This window comes from Corticium candelabrum, chromosome 19, assembly GCF_963422355.1.
Source record: "Corticium candelabrum chromosome 19, ooCorCand1.1, whole genome shotgun sequence".
Classification (NCBI taxonomy): Eukaryota; Metazoa; Porifera; class Homoscleromorpha; order Homosclerophorida; family Plakinidae; genus Corticium; species Corticium candelabrum.
Window position 1 is genome coordinate 5,949,003 of NC_085103.1, and position 19,106 is coordinate 5,968,108.

At 42.6% G+C, this 19,106-nt stretch overlaps 5 protein-coding genes across 5 annotated transcripts in view; 3 read left to right on the forward strand and 2 right to left on the reverse strand.

The window, feature by feature from the left end:
• Window positions 1–499: 499 nt before the first annotated feature.
• LOC134194728 (uncharacterized) lies at window positions 500–5,875 on the reverse strand. Its single transcript, XM_062663678.1, has 9 exons — window positions 4,577–5,875; window positions 4,369–4,516; window positions 4,114–4,308; window positions 3,790–4,052; window positions 3,386–3,734; window positions 3,049–3,318; window positions 2,469–2,819; window positions 2,236–2,385; window positions 500–1,763 (listed from the first exon to the last, which is right to left on the reverse strand). The coding sequence occupies exons 1-9, from the start codon at window positions 5,701–5,703 to the stop codon at window positions 696–698; spliced, it is 3,921 nt and encodes a 1,306-aa protein (XP_062519662.1). The 5' UTR covers window positions 5,704–5,875; the 3' UTR covers window positions 500–695.
• A 775-nt stretch (window positions 5,876–6,650) lies between these two features.
• LOC134194731 (uncharacterized) lies at window positions 6,651–7,316 on the forward strand. The gene has a single exon (XM_062663681.1). The coding sequence runs from the start codon at window positions 6,651–6,653 to the stop codon at window positions 7,314–7,316; it is 666 nt and encodes a 221-aa protein (XP_062519665.1).
• Window positions 7,317–7,474: 158 nt separating this feature from the next.
• LOC134194729 (uncharacterized) lies at window positions 7,475–11,696 on the forward strand. The gene is made up of 8 exons (XM_062663679.1): window positions 7,475–7,587; window positions 7,643–7,870; window positions 8,230–8,618; window positions 8,792–9,080; window positions 9,474–9,743; window positions 9,826–10,224; window positions 10,286–10,438; window positions 10,568–11,696. Exons 1-8 carry the CDS (start codon window positions 7,525–7,527, stop codon window positions 11,525–11,527), a joined length of 2,751 nt encoding a protein of 916 aa, XP_062519663.1. The 5' UTR covers window positions 7,475–7,524; the 3' UTR covers window positions 11,528–11,696.
• A 1,048-nt stretch (window positions 11,697–12,744) lies between these two features.
• Window positions 12,745–17,835, reverse strand: LOC134194690 (uncharacterized). Its single transcript, XM_062663631.1, has 9 exons — window positions 16,457–17,835; window positions 16,129–16,279; window positions 15,835–16,029; window positions 15,492–15,757; window positions 15,068–15,413; window positions 14,733–14,999; window positions 14,306–14,641; window positions 14,061–14,210; window positions 12,745–13,993 (listed from the first exon to the last, which is right to left on the reverse strand). The coding sequence occupies exons 1-9, from the start codon at window positions 17,833–17,835 to the stop codon at window positions 12,917–12,919; spliced, it is 4,167 nt and encodes a 1,388-aa protein (XP_062519615.1). The 3' UTR covers window positions 12,745–12,916.
• A 517-nt stretch (window positions 17,836–18,352) lies between these two features.
• Window positions 18,353–19,106, forward strand: part of LOC134195079 (uncharacterized) — a 5,117-nt gene continuing 4,363 nt past the window's right edge. Inside the window, exon 1 of the mRNA XM_062664091.1 lies at window positions 18,353–19,106. This exon is cut by the window's right edge and continues 90 nt beyond it. Coding sequence (XP_062520075.1) covers window positions 18,484–19,106 — 623 coding nt within the window. The 5' untranslated portion in view covers window positions 18,353–18,483.

Sequence of the window (19,106 nt, forward strand, 5' to 3'; positions counted from 1 at the left end):
GTGTGTCGCTAATTAGGCATATTAATCAATCAGTTATACATTTGTTGTACCATAATTAAATTAATTAATGGCTTCTACTCCATCCGGGCATGCAGATACTTAAATTTTGATGATTAGATATTATTTATATATATTATTTAACACTTATCACGATATAAATTTATTGATATTAATGCTATTGCAGGCGTGTCCAATTTTTTAAACTAGACTCCCGTATTCTCCCGCATTTTTTCCTGCAAACTCACGCATTTTGACACTGCTAGGTTGGCAGGTCTGACACCGGTAGTAAGTAATGTGTTGTGGTAATTATTCGTTTTTTATGTTGCTCAGAATCTGTTTTCTTTACGTGTACTTTAGGTCTGAGTATGGCTATATACAAAGCAATGTACCTGTACATGCATGATTTCACTGAACTGTAGAATATTTTAGTCTCGCATCCAGACCTCTGTGCGCGCTTATCAAATTAAAATATGATCGGTACACTATACGTACAACTGTTTACAGCAACGCTTCAATTGTTTTCAAATATTCTTGCCACGACATAAACAGTTTACAATCAAGTGACGGGTTGATAGAAATTTAGACTAGCTTTATCATATCTGCACAGTCTCTACCGACCAATTAGAATTAAAGCGTCTAGACATTGTACCGTAATAAATTGTAACAGTATACACAAAGTTTAGAAATCAAAATTGTTACGCTTTTCCGCTATCAAGCAAAGCGTCTCTAAGAAATTTTCTATTGTCGACGACGTTCACCATCTCTGATTGAACAGATTGTGATCGTTGTGGTCTAGAGATGTCCACGTGCTCGCTTTCCGTTTCTTCTGCTACTTTTTGACGTCTCATCCGTCTCTTAAACTTCCGACAAAACCCTGTAAAGTGGCTCCACCAGTGCTTTTGAATTGCCATGGCAATGATGACGACTGTAGGCCAAGACAACATCAGAACTATAATAATAGGAAATACCATTTGCTTCGTTGGTGACAAAACGGATATGTCGTTAATTGAGAACGCAGCAATAAGAGTGAGGTTTGCAGACAACAGAAATGCGTAGTTGTTAGCCATTTTGGTTCTGTAAGGCGAAAATATAATTGTAGTAAAGAACAGAAATACACAGATGCAGAAGAGAATGCCCTGACGACTTTGAACGTTTGTTGTAACGGTTGCGACTACAATCGTAACAAGCAGTCGCCTCCCCAAAGACATACCGATCCACCATTGTCTTCCTTGTTTGTATCGAGCAGCACAAGATCGACACACACGTTTCATCCACGTGATGTCTTCTGTACAATTATCGATAGTGCGAAAACCAAGTAGAAGAACTATTGGCAATGGAATCAGAAATAAGGTGAGAATGATAATTGCAGTAATGGCGTAAGGAAGATGATAAGAGTTGAAGCATACGACTTCGGGGTTTTCCAGGAGACGCACTTCGGTTTGCATGGTAATTGTGCAGCTGAGAGAAAAGCAGGCAAACGCAGCAAGCGGTTCGTAAGAAATAAGAACTACAAGAAGAAATGTGTCTGCTACACGAGCTCTCTTGATGTATCTCGAAAATGGTGCGATGTGGCTGCCACCAAATAAGAGCAGAACAAGAAAGAAGAGATAGAATGATGGAAGAGCTCTCATAGCCATTCTCTCTAGAGGAGCGAGATCGGGCAACACACACCAAGCTGCATTAAGTTGCAGAAGGCTGACGGTGTAGCTTGCAAAATCGTTCATTAAAGCGTCCGGGTCAGGTCGCAAAACAAGAGGAACAATCTGAAATCAGAAAATTGTTAATAAGTTCAGATTATATAAGCGTGTCTTTATACCCGCTTGCATTGTAGCGTTATAGCCTCCTGTAGCTGACTGTATATATTAATTCTCTAAATCCCTTCTACACCTCCACATGATCCTATACTATTTAATTAAACGCTTGCTTATCTACAAACTGCATGCATGCTCGTCACCGTCTCTCTTTATCTGTCTGTCCGTCTGTTTGCTTGTAAGGGTTTCTATTTAACTTCGGTACGCACGGGTGCGAGCTGTATTTAAAAGAATCAAGTTCAAAGTGTCACGGTTACTCCTGCATGCATGTGTAGTGTAACGATATGGCATATGTCTCAGCTAAGTTGATAGATGCAATCAACTTGCACGGTTTGGAGCGTACAGCAGAAGAAACAGCTCTGATTATATCTTTCCTTCATTTAGCCTGCTCTTTAATATTAATTAATACGTGGAATAAGGTTACCTGAATGAAGAAAACCCATGACTCGAACGTCGGACTGTTGAGCAACGGTGTCGTCATTGCAAGATAAACGACAAATGCTCCCACAATCACAACAAGCGCTATCGACAGTGCTAGTCCTATCTTCCAGAAGAAACGACAGTCTCTGCAAGTCTAAAAGCACAGCAAAGAATTATTGTATAAGCCGGTCGTCCTAAAAATGTTTGGTATAAGTTAAAATTTGGAATAGAACATACCTTGCTTGCAGGAATTCCTGAAAAGTTAGCCGAACAAACAGCACACAACACTCCCGTTCGCTCTCTGCTGCAATGTTTGTCAGGATGTTCGACATCCAATGTCCAGTGGTCATTATGAGACTGTTGATCGGAACAAAAACCAGTGCAGAGGTGAGTCGAAAAGTCTTGCTGTACTCTTCCGCTAGACTTGTTTGTTGTGTATATTGTTCCCGCCCAGTAGTCGTCTTGTACCGTCACTGTTTTGCCGTCGGATTGACAGTAGATACCGTTTTTGTTAGAGCATGTACATTCCAAGTACGAGCTTGCTTCATTATCGGAGCAAGTCGTGGAGTTGGCAATATAGTCGGCAGTCTAGAAATCAATGAAAAACGTTTTAATATATCTTAGTTAAATGTATTATTTTATAATCTAAATATCAACACAAGCAATCACAACCCATTCCCTAAAGCTTTTCCCTTTACCAATTCTCCAAAAGAATGACAAGCAAATAAGTATAGCAATTGAATGGCATAACACAACACAACCACTTAACTTTATGCAATTAACTCATTAGTCTATAGTATATAGGAATGATCTATACCTTAGTCAAGTTAGCATTTGCTCGAGGTGTATCGAATCCTTCATGACAAGGTGCCAGTTCAAAGAAAATGTATAGTGGACACGACAATCCCCTCAGAAATGACTGCCACTGAATGCGAAGAAATCCGCGAGCTCCGACAGGCCCAACAATTGACAAGTCATTGATCGGTTGGAGAGCGTCAAAGTAGAAAGGACTGAGACGTCCATATTCGGTACCAGCGTGTCGTATCATTGCTTCTGGGTATACATTCGCGTCATCAGAATTTCTAACCTATACATACATACAAGACTTGTTCTAAATGTTTTAAAAAATGAAAGTCGAGTGTATACATATATACCGTAAGTGATGCCAATGAAGATGCCTCGTTGTAGAACTCATCCCAGACATTGAGTCTCAGCTGAAACTTTTCACCAGGCGAGGGGTTAAGCACGAGAAAAGACGGTGGATTCGACAAGCTGTGATTGCAAAATGTCGAATGTACTCCACGCACATGTATTGATTTACTGTTGTTGACTTCAATGTACTCACTGAAGAGACAGTCACCGAACGGAACCCACAATCCTTTAGGAAATATCGCTGCAGGAATATAATATTTACTTAACGGAAAGGCTTTAGAGAAAATTGCGGCCTTCGTTTTATTCCAACATTGAAGACTGGAGTTCATCTCCTCGATAACATCGTGAGGTCTAGTAAACAATTAGAATGACATTGTGTTTATATAATTAGAAGTGAAAGACTTACATTTCATCTTCAATTCTCTTAATGATGTGTGTTCTACTACAGTTCTCAGACTGAAAATGAAGCGTTCTCCGACCTATGGGTTTGTAGCATTTGCAAGAAGCAGAAAGAAATTGCATGAATGTGGGCCTGGAGGCTATGGGATACGTTTCGTTAGTAGGGACTCGCTTGCCTGGCGGTGCCATCGATGTCGCATTGCATAAGCGGAATGTCGTCGCAAATATGTCTCTTCCAGAAAGACCAGCAGAATTGTTCAAAAACTGAACCTGAAATATTGCAATGAAGCCATCGAATTTCACGTTTAGTTAACCGAAAATGTTGCCATACGTTCGCTTCGGGATAGCGGCCATCGTACGAAAAATAGACATCAGAAGTCAAGTTCAAAAAGCAGTCGACGGCCGTGTCTGTTCCCGCCATTGTGTGTAACATATCAAACACGATCTCTGACGAAGAAGTGTCATCTGCATAGATGGCACCACCGAAGACAGAAGCAGAATTGCGCACAAAATCGATCCTCTCGATCTGCAAGACAAACACATACATAACTACAGTCTCCCTTGATTGTATTAGATATGCGCATACGTTTCTAATGTTAGCTCTGCTCCACATTTCCAGTACCAACGCTCCACCATTTCGTAAAGCTGAATTATTCTTAAACTCGTGGCGACCAGACAAAGTGACGACTGACCCTTGAGCATGAATGGCACCTCCTTTATTGCTCAAAAATTGGCTGAAAATAAATTTCAATTACAATAATACTGCATGTACACAATTAATAAACCTAACCGACCAGTCTCCATCAAAGGTGACGTCAGAATTCTTAGCAAACACTGTTCCTCGTAAAGCCGAGTTGTTTGTAAAGGTGCAGTCGGTAAACTTCAAATTTGCTTGCAGATCACTTTCATGTAATTGCATTACATTTCCTCCTAAAAATTCCTGAGTCGAAAAACTGATAAAAGCGGATCCACCACCGAATGCTCGCCCTGCAACGTTGTCTGCAAATAGACATCGTTGATAGTGTACAGAGTTCCTTTGTCGGAAAGCATCAAAAGGACAATGACTAACGTATCCCATTCCAGCGCCTCCTTCTATAACAGCCGTGTTATTGACAAAACTCGAATCGGTGATAGAGACGGTGTTAGCAGCAGATCCGTTGAAATAGGAGACGATACCACAGCCCGTTACACACATGTTATCGAATATGTGAAAATGAGTGAGGGTAATAGTGTTGTTAACTGATCCCGTTAGCATACTTATGAGTACAGGGACGGCAAACGCGTCTGCCAATCCAGTCACTTGACAGTTGTTTAGAACAATGTCCAAGTTTCTCGACCACAGTCCGATGGCAAGTACTGCAGATTCTTGTATCGGTACTTCGTGATCTCTTCCAATGCTTCCATAACCAATGAACGGCCTAGTTTCGTTTGACGCAAACCGACAATTTGAAACATTCAACGCCTTTCGTCTGGTGTCGTCTCGGTAGGTGACGTTGTGTACGTAAGAGAGAGATGCCGTAGTGTTTCTGTTCTCTTGCAGGGTCACTGTAAATAGAAATGTACAACATAAAATGTAGACGCTTTCGGAGTTGAAGAACAATAGAGAGGATGATGAAGACAAAGAGTTAATGAAACTGCATTCCTTCACGATCACGTGATCGCATTGAACGAATGTAAACGTCGACCTTCCTCCTGAAACGACACTTCTAGCTGTCAAATAGGACAAGGCTATGTTTGTGTTATTAATGAATTGAACATTGCTTATTGAAGTCGAATGGTCAGCGGCCACGTCAAGGAACACGCTCGTTTTGTTTGTTTCCTCGGAAGCGATTGCTAGGTGGTCACACCCGACGATCGTAAATTTACCGTCGATAAGATGCTTTCCTTTACCGATCAGAAGAGTAAGATTTGTGACTTTCATCTCGATGGACAAGATAGACAGCGCTGCCAGTGCTTCACTGAGATTGTCGAAGCGCCGGTCATAATGATGGCTGTGAGAGACAGAAGAATTTGCGGTAGAATTCACCAACCACGTCGTTTGCTTTCCTCCTTCACTTAAATCGATGCAATACGGCAGCGCAACTAAACAAGCGTAAAAAATAAATAGGCAAGTCATCGTGCGATGGCTACACGCTTGGCTGGTTGCCTATAATCCCGTATACATACGTGGGGAGTGTCGAGTCAGTAGGTACACGTACCATGAGTACCGTTCACCGTCGTCGTGTGAGCCGTTCGCCGACGAGTCGTGCTCTTCTCTGCTTTGCTTGCTTTGTTTACCACTTCGCCTTCTGTTCTTCAGCTGGAACAATTGCGCGTTTTTGTGTTTATTCGAATGCTTCTGCATTTTCTTCCTGTCCAGAAGACTCGATTCCTGTTCCTACCATCGACCAAGCCGTTACATATATAAACCCAATTGGAGACAATGATACGTTACTGGACATTAGTATAATGCCCGGTCGACATCCACTCGCTGACATCAGTCTCGAGAGCTTTCTATCTTACAACTTTCGGGGATACCGTTCAACAGACTTTGATCAAGATGAAGTGCTTCTGCTGCCCGTGAGTAACTCGAGCGGTTTCAATCTCAGACGTTGCAACGACGTTACCTTCTCTAATTTTTCTGTGCTAAGCAACACTTCCGGACAATTGTTTTCTATCGACGAGAGCAAGAACATCGCTCTAACGCACATATCTATACGTGAAATTGGTAGCCTCGCCAGACCAGTCGTCATAAAAAATTCTCTGTTTGTTCAAATTGAACATTGCAAATTTGAAGGATCTAAGACACCTGCGTCATCGAAGTCCAATGGGCGAGTAGGAATAGCGATACGGTTTGAAAATTTACCATCTTTTTTGTCATCATTATCAATGAAAAATTCCGAAAATGAGATTGCTGTAAACATGTTCAAGTGTCATTTCCTTAACTTTAATGTGGATTTCCCATCGGTCACAGAAATACTTATTACACCTACAACACAAGTGGCTATGGGCGCAGTCGATATTCATTTTAATGGATTTTCTACTTCTCGTCTAAATGTTGTGATAAATGGCACAACATTTGAAAATCTGCAAGTTCCTCTCTTCGCTCCCTGTCATGTAATGTTCAACGGCTCATCTAACAACAGCGTCTTGTTTCTCCATACGAACTTCACGAATTGCGTAGGTAAGACCGGAGGAGCGATGTTGATTGATTTCAAACAAGAAGCTACAAATAACAAGGTGACCGTTAGCAGCAGCTCATTTACCGACGTGTCTGCGTTTGTGGAAGGTGCGGCAATCAGCGGAAACTATCTAGATAGCAACAAGAATACCATAATACTTGAGTCCTGCCGGTTTTTTGCTGTGTTCACGGCAGAGGTGATGCTAGAGGAAGCAGTTCTGTTCTTCTATTCAAACAGACGTCCACCTCACGGCAATAGAGCATCCTCTTCATATGACGTATTACTACAGAACTGCCAGTTTGGAAAAGATGAGACGAATGGCGGTCTCGTCATTGCAAAAAGTGTTCGAATCTTGTATGAATCATCAAAGTGAGACAAACCTATCTATATCAAATCATTTGCATCCTTTTTGTTAATTAATCCGTCTTATCTAGTAAACCTGTCTTATAATGTTTTGCGCTATTGATTGTACTTGCTCAGTGCCCTGCATTTGAAATTATAGTGATACCGACGGGGTAGGCTCGGTCTTTCAGCTGTACAGCTCGTACCTAGAAGTAAAGGGGCTTGTTAGAGTCTCTAGAATGTGGGCTCGTTACGGTGCTTTTATCAGTCTATTTGATCGAAGTATTGTGAATCTTGCCGGAGTAAGAAATAATAGCATTATTATCTAAAAGCCAAAATACCAAAATTTTGTCATAGGTCTCACAGCTATTGTTGATAGAAAACTCAGCTTACGAGTCAGGCGGAGTTATTTATTCAGATCCCAGTAATGGCCAATCATACGTTGAATGGATCAACTACCACATTGGAATTTCACGAATGAAGCCCTGCTTCTTGCTGTCAGGAGCTAAAAGACCCAAATCAATAGAGAAAGAGCACCGAATACAATTTGCAAGCCCTTCAGACCATCCAACGCCAAGCACAAAAGTTAGAGTGTGTCATTGATTAAAACAAACAATTATATACAAATGGATAGAGAGTACTCGAACAGACAAACAGGTGAACAGACTTAACGGAGAGCCTATAGTCAGTAACAGACTGTTACAGACAAACTAGAGAAGAGAAGTGGTACCTAGAGTAATCGACTGACAGACTCACATGCAAGGTATCCATGGTATTCATTCATTCATTCAGGCGAGAAACAACTTCAATAACAAATAAACATAAATATGTGTGTGTGTGTGTGTGTGTGTGTGTGTGTGTGTGTGTGTGTGTGTGTGTGTGTGTGTGTGTGTGTGATACTTGCAAGTTTACGCGTTGTAAAATTTGTTATGCATATTTTGCAGATTTTCTTTCAATCAAATAGAGCATTTACAAACGGCATGGACATTTCTGCTCCATCTTTTTATCACTGCCCAGAATTCTCGAGCTCGTGCAAAATTCTAAATGAGATCACTCAGACCACACTCGAACCGCTGACATCAAACTCTCTACTGCAACGTTTACTCGATGTGGTCGAGGCAAAGCCTATCACTCAAGAGCTGTCCGACTGTTTCACTGTTAGTAATCTGTTGTTCACTCATGCTGTCAAATCACGAGTGTCGACCAGAACAAACTGGATCTTTTTCTCGTTTGCGTCATGCTCTTGTCTAAAGCCAATTCCTGATACAGACTTGTATTGGCAGTTTAGAAAGACTTGCAACGCCACAGAAATTGTTTCTGCTGTCAATGAAACGTAAGGATACACTAGAGCATATACACTACAGTATAGTGCAGCATATAATATACACTATACATGCAGTATACCGTTAGTGTCCACATGCATGTCCTGTCTCCTTACACATCATTCCACGCTCAAAGATCATGACGTCACTCTATTAATGGTCTTACCTGATTGTTTGTTTCTAGGATGACTGCGAGACTGATGAATACTAGTGATGTGCTTTCTGGTAGCAACGACGTACAGCTGAGCTTACAATTTCCGTTTCCACCTGTGCCAATGCTCTACGTTCCTTGGTCACACTCATGGATTGCAAAATTCATCACTCAGACGTCATCACAGCAAAAGATCGAAAGATACATCATTTCTCCCTCCGACCTGACGTTGACGCCGGCGCCCGGACAAGCATTTTCTCTAAACATTGCAGGATATGATCAATTTCTGAGACAAGTCAACGGAAGCGTAGCCTTCCTATCGGTATGTATTTGCGATGCACCTAAAACTACTTAGAATAGATAGAATTAAGACAGGTGGAAAGGGATGAACAATTAAGTAAAGACACGGAAACAACCGGCAGAAGAGTACACAAATATACAGAATGACAACAAAATACTTGCCCGCACCCCAGCATGTACAGTACATGCTCTGTAGTATATTAAAGAGTCAGAAAACTACCTGGTACTACACTTTAAGAAAAAGGAACCTCTTGACGGAAAAACAAACAGGTAAATAGACAAATAGAAAAAAACGACGAACTGACGGACAAACTTACACACACACACACACACACACACACACACACACACACACACACACACACACATCATTGTTGTTATCTATTAATTTCCTTTCCCTATATTTCTTCGATAGCTACTACCTGATCTAGATGTAAATAGCCAATTTAGTCCTCCACTAGCTCTTCTTCGTCAAGGCCACAAGCAATACCGCCGTTCCGACTATATTCCCTTTGTCCTCAACGAACCCATCTCTGATTTAGCCATCATCGGTCTCGTCAATACAACAGGATATATTTGGATATCGGCGGACACGGTATTTCCAGACGCCCAAATGGTGCTCAAAATACGCTTTCAACTTGCTCCTTGTCACCTGGGATACACGCAAGAGAAAAGCACCGCAACGGTTTGCTTCTACATTTGTGTGTGCATGGACGGCGGATGCGTAATTTCGTTGGTCTATTTGACGTTTGTCGTATTTTTTGCAGAGAATAGAAGAATATATATCAACCTATACAACAACAACTGTTTCTGAGTATCACAACTTTTTGACATGCCAATGCATCAATTCGTCAGCTATTAACTATTGCGATCCTTTATCTAAACAACCATTACTCGTAGCAAGCAGAACGTGGGCGGGAGATATTAACGACAACAACACATGGATCGATCAACACGAGCGCGTCGTGAATGGCACATTGGAGGAATTACTGGGACCGGCAAATAGACGAAAGTTTGGTTGGGGTCAATGCGTCCTTAATTATTGTAACCATCAAGTTATTTCTGGCAACTGGACACTCAACGACATCAACCCTTGTAGAGGCAACAGAACAGGAGTGATCTGCTCGGTTTGTGAGAATGGCCTAACAGTCACACCATACAACTCGGTATTCAATAGCATGCACACCGTATACTAAACGAGTACGACTAAAGTCGCTATATGCGCAGATTTGTCAAGACTGCAGAGGCAAAGAAAGCGACGTCGGCTTGTTTATGAATATTTTTGTTGCTCTTGCAGTCGGCCTCCTACTTATTTTCGTTGCCATGGTAACAGACATCAGCACTTCAACAACATTTAACACACTCTTGTTCTACTATCAAGTAAGATTAGCAGAAGTTAGTTTGGTAACCCGCAGCACGCATGCGTTGCTTTATATATAGTAGTTAGTTTTGATAATATACGTGTATGTACATGTCTACACTAACATGTCGTCGGTTTCTACGTTTCAGGTGACTCCCTACCTTCTGGCGGTGGGCACGGATGCTGCCACGTTTTGTAGTCGTATGCAAGTACTCTACTTTTCTTTCTGCATTACAGACGACTTTCACACGATGTATCAGTTGGCTACACAATTTGTTTTCTCCATTTCCCTTCTTGTCCTCGTAGGCATCATCATCTGGTGCAGCAGTCATAAGCCATTTCAGGGTCGACTTACTCGTCCACTCAAAGCTCTCGTTGTGGCACTCAGCGTCACCTACGTAATATTTGTGACGTCGGGAATGGATCTGTTGCGGTCTAATCGACTATACAACACTGACAACGGTATAGAAGGCGATCTCGTTTTGTTTATTAATGCGAGCACGCCCTACACTTCATTGCCTCACATCGCTCTCGTTCCTCTGGGAGCTCTCATCTTATTGGCTGCCGCAATTCTTCCTATTCTTGCTGTCTTTTATAGAAACCACGGTGGCGTGATTAAACCGTTGTCTGACATTTATACGAGCTATTACGATGATAATTATCGCTGGTGGGTCGGAGTCGATTTGGGCCGCCGTTACGTCATAGCATTCTTGGCTGTATGTATTGGCATGGCTCCTGTCGAAGATATCATATTTCTTCGTCAGAATATCCTCATGGTGGCAGTAACGCTGTTGACGGTAACACACGCCATAATTCGACCATTCAGAGATGACTTTTCTAACAGTTTCGAAAGCCTCCTACTGATGAACATGTGTCTTCTAACAGGCTTATCCATCCTGCCACCTTCAAATGTCTTTACCACCTTGCTCTATGTTCTCATCGTTTGGCCCTATGTAGTAGGTGGCGCAATTCTCATCTACAGCAACAGGAAATTATTTGTGGATTTGGCTACTGCCCTTCGAGGAAAGTGTACATCAAAGGAATCGACAGAAGCCATCGCTCCTCTAATCAAAGACAGCAGTTCTGACGAAAGTGACGTGGATGATTAAATGGCATAAATACAACTGCAGAAAATTGAATATTAGGGACAGCATGCATATATACCGATCTACTTCGCCTGACTCTGCACACTAATGTATGGCTTTTGTAATTGGAATGACCAAGTGTATGACGTTCCCGTCATTTGTTCCTCACACTCAATGTATGTAATCATATTAGTTCAACAATATGTTTATGTAACACGCATATCCACACACATGCTCTCTCTCTCCCCTTCCCCTCCCTCTCTCCCTCCTCTCTCTCTCTCTCTCCCTCTCTCTCTCTCTCTCTCTCTCTCTCTCTCTCTCTCTCTCTCTCTCTCTCTCTCTCTCTCTCTCTCTCTCTCTCTCTCTCTCTCTCTCTCATACACACACACACACACACACACACCACCACCACCACCACCACACAGCGCCAGGCCAGGCCAGGCCACCACCCCACACCACACCAGCACAGCACAGCACCACACCACGCTGTACTCATGTCCGTCAGAAGTTCTTACAACTGGCGCGGAGATCGTTTTCAATATAAATCATATATATATATATATATATATATATATATATATATATGAATATTAATGAATGAATGAATATCTAAACTGCCTACCTAGAAGCAGCGGCGAAGCGAGGCCCAGACTGTGCACCAAACAGTCAAGAGGGCGTGGGATGTACGTGAAGTGATTGCTCTGTTTATACAGAGGCAGAGTAAGAGAATAACCTGCCAGTTTCGTTTGCCTTCATACTCCAGGATCCGTATTCTGATCGAGTCCGCCTTGTCTGGAGTCTGCTCCTTCGAGAGAGCTAGTCGCTTCATCTGTGCCTTTTCTTGCTCTTTTACTACGATCTTCGTAATCAAAGCGACTTCTTTGGTGTTTCATCAAACAGGACAGTCGGTTTCACAAAGAAGTCGCGCGCTTCACACCTTCCGTCACCCCAGTTCATTGCCCGTATATAAGCTTGTGAGTTCCCGTATGTTTATGACATAACTAAAAATATTGCTCGCTGTGAATTGAGAGACAAAAAAACTTTTCAGAAATTAGGCAAGCCCATAAATTTTGGAGGCCTAGCCCCCTCAAGCTCCCTCGTAGTGGACCACTCTAGATGTAGATACATAGATAGAATCTACTACCGAGCATGTGCGTGCTGCTCTCGCAATCGCCAAAATATAGGTCATCATGGCAAACGTGGATTACTCATGAACACCTAACGTGTTGAGTAAATGGGGTCTCAATTGAAAAGTAAGACCAAAGACCTTGCTCCGTTCCCTAGAGAGGTTGACTGGTACATTACAGTAATTACGTAAGTAGAGCAGTGAATACATGTGTACCCTAGATAGTAGTTCCATTCAAATGTTTACTAAAAAGTACGCTGTTACTATAACTATAATTATCTAGAAGTTCAAAGCGCTTCTCCTTCGTCAAGCAGTAGAGGGTCTCTCAACCCTGGAAAATTGCTTCCCCTTTTCTCATAATCAGGCAAGACAACGAACGGCGAAACCTTTTTGCGGCGTTTCCTGTCTACGGTCTGTAGAGAGTACGTAGCAGTTGTATCGGCGGTTAAACATCCACAGCAACATTTTTTCCTTAACCAATTGCCCAGACGCTTTATGTTATGCCAGTTCTTGTAGAGAGCGATGACCAAAATGCTGATGTTTGGCCATATGAGAACAACAATCAGTATTTCGGTCAAGACGATCTGTTCTCCTTCTGTAATGTCGACCAGTTCACTGATACTGAATGCAGACAAAAGGCACATGTTGGCAAGCAGGACAAACTCATATATGTTCGCATTTCTGGATTTGTAAGGTTTCACCAAAGCAGACACAGAAAACACAACTAGGAAAGCAATAAACATAATGATCTGACGCGTTTGCAAAGAAAACGGAAGCAGAGCAGCTACGGTACTAAGAAACAGACGTCTCCACAAAGTGACTCCTATCCACCATTCTCTATTCTCTTTGTAGCGACTTGCGCAAAGCTTGGATAATCGATAATACCATCCGGTTCGCTTCGAATCTTCTTTCGTCCGCAGTCCATACATCAACAATCCCGGCAAAGGAATAAGAAATCCAACTAATAAGATGACAGAAATGATAGCGTAAGGAAGATGTTCATCACTAAAGCAAACGGTCGTCGGATCTACAAACAATCGCACATCTCCTCCGACAGCAATTCTGCAGCTAAGTGAGAAGCAGGCCATTATAGCAAGGGGACTATAAGTAATAATGATAACGAGTAGAAACGTGTTCGTCAATTCAGGACGTTGGATGTACTTAGAAAAGGGACGCATGTAGCTAACACAGTAGAGAACAATGACGAGAAAAAGAAGATACAAAGACGGAAGAGCAAGGGCAACCAGCCGATCAAGTTCCATGAGATGAGGATGAATGCAAAATCCGATCACGTTTACGAGCGAGCCTGCTACTGTAGAAAGCACAAAATATTCCTGTTCTGGTCGGATCGTTAATAGAACAGTCTGCACAAACGTATACATTGTATACAATCATATATATATATATACTCTGGTCATGCATGCGACTTACCTGAACGTAAAAGAGCCACGCTTCTGCGTATTGGCTGTTAAGTAGTCGAAACTTCAAACTCAAAGCAATAAATAAGATGCCGCCAATCAAAATGTAGAACGTTTCCCCGACTAAACCCGCAAGCCAGCTGTCTTGACACATCTGACAAACCTTGATGCATACGACAATTGACAACAAGAATAACGATAACCATAACATTATTCGACCTTCATACACTAACAACATATCTACATCTGCTTGCTTACCGTGGCGGCAGGAACTTGCGAGTAATTGGCTTGACATTCTCCACATAAAACTCCCGTTCGAAATTGTGTGCAGTGCTTATCCGGATTATCAATATCAAATTGCCAAGTAGACGTGGCCAATCCTAACGTTTCTGTTGCACAATGGCCAACACACTGATGTGTATCTATTTCGTTTGCACTATCTTTGATGTATCCCGCCCAGTAATCAGACTTCACTTCCACTGTTTTGCCGTCATTGTTACATATTAATCCAGCTTTTTTAGCACAAGAGCAAGTCATGTTAGAACTGGCCTCGGAAACTGGACGAGTACGAGAATTAGCAATGTAATCGTCGGTCTGAAAACGAAAGAAAGCAAAGACTGTCACCTCAGCAAGCCAAGCCAATGTATAAGCAAACACGACATTCATGTGAAACGCATTCGTTTACCCATTGTTTGTCTGAATTTGCGACGGGTCTATTGAATCCAGGGTGACATGGCGCCAGTTTGAACGAAATAGACAAGGTGCAGAAGTAGCCCCTCAAATAAGACGGCCACAGAATGTACAAAGTTCCCGACGCATCGACCGGACCGGCAAGGGACAAATCATTGATCGGTTGTAGCGGATTAAAAGAAAACCCGTCGTCTCTGCCATATTCGGTGCCCGCGTGTCGCAGCAACACGTTTTGAGAAGTAGAGAAATAATATTGCGAAACCTAAGCAAACCCATGCATCAATCGTATGTGACTTGACGTATAAAAATAGGTCACTATAAGCCGCTTACTGTAATAGTCGCCACTGTGGCTGCAGGTTGCAGAAACTCGTCCCAACCGTTCAACGTAAGATTAAACTTCTCTCCAGGTGCGGGATTGAGAATGATCGATGAAGGTTGTACGGGTGCTAAACAAATCGGGTAGTTGCCCAGCAGAGAAGAAGTGAAGTCGATTCCTAAACCCCGAGAGCCGTCAAATATGCACGTACTAAATGGCACCCACAAATACTTAAAGAGAAACGAGTCGGGCATGTAGAGATAAGGATTTCCAGAAGAAAACGCTCCCGAAACGACAAACGAAAGGCTTTTTCTCCAGCATTCTAGAGACGTTTTCATTTTGGTAAACAATTGAGTAGAACTAGACACAACAATTAATTAATAAACTATGTTACTTGCGGCCAATCATTGTAAACAACAGATGATAACGTCAACTTACACCGTCCTCTCAATGGTGGCATTCATTACACTTCGACTGCACTGGCCAGCAGCGTAATCGATAAGAGAAATGTTTGATGTAATTTGTCTCGAGCATTTACACGACGCTGACTCGAACGATAGTAGATTCGGACTGCTGGCCACAGGATAGCTCTCGTTGCCGACAGAAAGATCTGTTGGCGCAACAACGGTGCCATTGCACAAACGAAACGTCGTCGCAAACACATCACGACCAGCAAAAGATGCCGTGTTGTTGAAGAAATGAATCTAGAAGCACACGACAACTACATGATGCATGCAACAAGTTGAACATGTATATGCACGAGATTAAACACAAATCTCACGGTTGCATCAGGATTTGAGCCACCGTAGTCAAACGGCACCGATGGATGCACGTCTATGAAACACGAAAAGTTTGTCGGGACTTTGGACCACTGATTCTGAATTTCTATGAAAACTGCCGATGACGATGTAACTTCAGCCCAAATCGCACCGCCAAACACAGCCGCAGCGTTACGTATGAAATAGGCTGACTTGACCTAAAACATCAAACACAAAAAATCCTGCATACACATGCAATGTCATACGCACTAGTGCATAATATAGTGCAGTATACTGTGTATGGAAAGGTTTCTTACCTCGTTGAAAGCCACGTAACTCCATGAATGTAAAGATATCGCTCCACCATTAGTTAACCCTTTATTTTCAGTAAAAACGTAATGTCCACCACGAAAGGTTACATTAGATCGAAATGCGTAAATAGCACCGCCTGTGTTGTTCACAAAAGTGCTAGAGAAAGAATACAGAATTACATGTAGAGAGTGCGTGTGTGTGTGTGTGTGTGTGTGTGTGTGTGTGTGTGTGTGTGTGTGTGTGTGTGTGTGTGTGTGTGTGTGTGTGTGTGTGTGTGTGTATAGTTAGATACATGCACAGCAACCAACTAGATCATTAGCATCATGCACTTACCAGTTGCCAGTAAACGTGACGTCTGTGTCTTTTGTATAGACAGCTGCACGCTCAGCAATGTTGTCAATAAACGTGCAGTCATTGAAGTGAACAGTGCTTTCTCTCCTCAGTTCGCCTTTGACGCTCGAGCCACTAAAATCTCGATTTGAATAGATCATGACCGAAGATCCTCCTCCAAAGAAAGTGTCTGCTCTGTTCGCACGAAACACGCAGTTGTCCACAAGGAGAACGTTTTCAATTTCAACTTGCGCCAAATCTTCCAGTAAAGCGAATACTGCTCCTCCCTCGACCAAAGCAATGTTGTTAGTAAAAGTTGTATTGGACACGATCATAGTGTTATTGTATGTGTTATTAGTAAACAGAATTAGAATGCCACAGCCGCTAATACAGCGATTGTCTTCAATTCGGTTGTTTCTCAACAAAATCGAGTTCCCGCTTGATTTGTTAGCAATCAAGAAGGAAGTGGGCACACCCTCACCAATCGTCAGACCACTCACATAGCAGTCTGATATTACAACATTTATGTCTCTTGCAGATAAACCAGCGATAATCACTTGAAGCAATGAAATCTGAGACAGAGGGGAGATGTGATATTCTCCAAGATGTACATAACCAGCCAGCTCCTCCATTTCATACTTTGACTTTGGGACAAATTTGCAGTTTGTGACAGATAGTGCTAGGGTACTTGCCATGGGTACAGAGTTGTTGAGCGGTGCACTGATATGGTCTGCAATGACGAAACCCAAAATTGTTGCTTCATTATTTTGCTTACGCAAATGAATGGCTTCCAACCCAATCCCATCAAATGCGGTGGACACTTGAAACAAAAAGTGACAAGCGTGAATGTCGACGTCGAGCGAGTTTGCAAACAGAATAGCAGACGACACACCAAATTGGTTGACAAATTCACAATCGACGATTTTCACGTTCTGACATCCGGTAAAGTTGAACACGGTACCTTCAGACAGCATCACTACAGTCACGTTAGACATATGAAAGCGACTAGACGAGTGAAATGTAATCTTTGTCTGTCGACCGACGCTTTCTGTTGTCGTCTTGTCTACTGTAGCGTTGATAATCACATGCCGCTTGTCGTCGTCTTTTGCTACTATACTAAATCCGATGACGTCCGTAAAGACAACTGGTAATGTTAGTCTGTGGTTTCCTCTAGCGAGAACTAGCGTCACGTTGTCTTGCAAAGAGCCACTTTGCGCTAGAGAGTTGAGTGCATTCTCTAGATTCTCAACACAACTTGAATATTCTTCCACATTTGTAGACGAGCAAGAGCCGCTATTGTCACTGTGTACAAGCCAACGAGACCCAGTAGCAAGAGTGACTAGTAAAGCGCCAACAACGAACACAAACAATGATGCCGACATAGCTGAAGCCGGAGGGGCGTAGTCGATCACGGGAGGCAAACACGCCCACCATTTCTATGGACTAAGATGTACAGCTACTTGACCACGCTAGCAGTACTTGGAGGCATAATTTTCTTTCAAGCGGAAACCAGTGCAAGATCTTCTGTAACTACGGTGTATGTCCTAGACTGCAGTCAAAACGGAGAGACGTCGAGAGATGTTCCAGTCTGTTCGACGGCTAATTTTAGCTGTTCCTGCAGCATTGACGAAGCCTTCGAGAAAACATCAAACAGTAGCAGCGACGTCGATCTCTTTTTGCGAGCAGGAAGGCACGAGATGAGCGAGTACGTGCTGCTAAATAATGTTACCAGACTACGGTTACTAGGAATGGGACAACACTTATCTCGTGTACATCTTACAAGTGCAATGGCAGGATTTCGCATTATTGACGCGTCTGAAGTCACTCTGTCTCGTCTGACTGTGTCGGTTGGTGCATCAACGCAAGCCGTCGATGTAACAAGAAGCAGTCACGTGACATTTGAAAGTGTCATCTTCTACAACATTTTGCAAAACTCCCGAGGCGTCAACGTCTACAATTCAGTAAACGTCTCGTTCTCGAATTGCACGTTCGAAGGAGATTCGTACCAAGTCGATGCAGAAAACAGACGCATGGCTGTTGCGGTCACTTTCGATCATTTCGATCAACGTACCCCATATCATCTAACGACGATCTCCACGGTGAGGCTACTCGACTGTTCTTTTCGCCTATTCCTGTCAGCAGCGCCCTCGTTTACATCTGTGTTCGGAGCTAGCAACTCCAGTGAACGAGCTGCAGCCATCAAATTGACGTTTTCGGGAAAAGAGACGTTACAGATGGTTGTATCTTTTCAACGCTGCTCATTTGATGACGTAGAAATGAAAACGAGCACGACAATAAACATACAGTTCTCTGATGGTGCGTCGAACAACAGAGTAGAAATACAAAATTGTCACTTCACAAACTGTACCGCCAAGTTTGGCGCCGCATCTTTGATCAATTTCAATACGAATGCAGTCAACAATACAGTGCATTTCTCTCATACTAGATTTCGTTCTCTCACTGCCATTCTACAAGGAGGAGCCGCAGTTGTGCGATTCATAGACGCACACGAAAACTTTGTCTTTTTCATGAATTGTACGTTCTCGCATGTAGCAGCGCATGATCTACTTGGAATCGGTGCTCTGCTGGCCGCTTACTCTAACGTTCGCACCAGTGTCGCAACTCTCTTTGATTCCAGCAGTTCGCATCAGAT

Coding starts and splice junctions, on each gene's coding strand:
- LOC134194728 (XM_062663678.1), bottom strand. CDS start 5,703: ATGAAAGTCACAAATCTTACTCTTCTGATCGGTAAAGGAAAGCATCTT. Junction 4,517..4,576: donor GTCACCTTTGATGGAGACTG/GTCGGTTAGGTT, acceptor ATTTATTTTCAG/CCAATTTTTGAGCAATAAAG. Junction 4,309..4,368: donor GCAGAGCTAACATTAGAAAC/GTATGCGCATAT, acceptor TTTGTCTTGCAG/ATCGAGAGGATCGATTTTGT.
- LOC134194731 (XM_062663681.1), top strand. CDS start 6,651: ATGAAAAATTCCGAAAATGAGATTGCTGTAAACATGTTCAAGTGTCAT.
- LOC134194729 (XM_062663679.1), top strand. CDS start 7,525: ATGTGGGCTCGTTACGGTGCTTTTATCAGTCTATTTGATCGAAGTATT. Junction 8,619..8,791: donor GTTTCTGCTGTCAATGAAAC/GTAAGGATACAC, acceptor GTTTGTTTCTAG/GATGACTGCGAGACTGATGA. Junction 9,081..9,473: donor GAAGCGTAGCCTTCCTATCG/GTATGTATTTGC, acceptor TTTCTTCGATAG/CTACTACCTGATCTAGATGT.
- LOC134194690 (XM_062663631.1), bottom strand. CDS start 17,835: ATGTCGGCATCATTGTTTGTGTTCGTTGTTGGCGCTTTACTAGTCACT. Junction 15,414..15,491: donor GCCACCATTGAGAGGACGGT/GTAAGTTGACGT, acceptor TGTTGTGTCTAG/TTCTACTCAATTGTTTACCA. Junction 13,994..14,060: donor CGTGGCTCTTTTACGTTCAG/GTAAGTCGCATG, acceptor ACGTTTGTGCAG/ACTGTTCTATTAACGATCCG.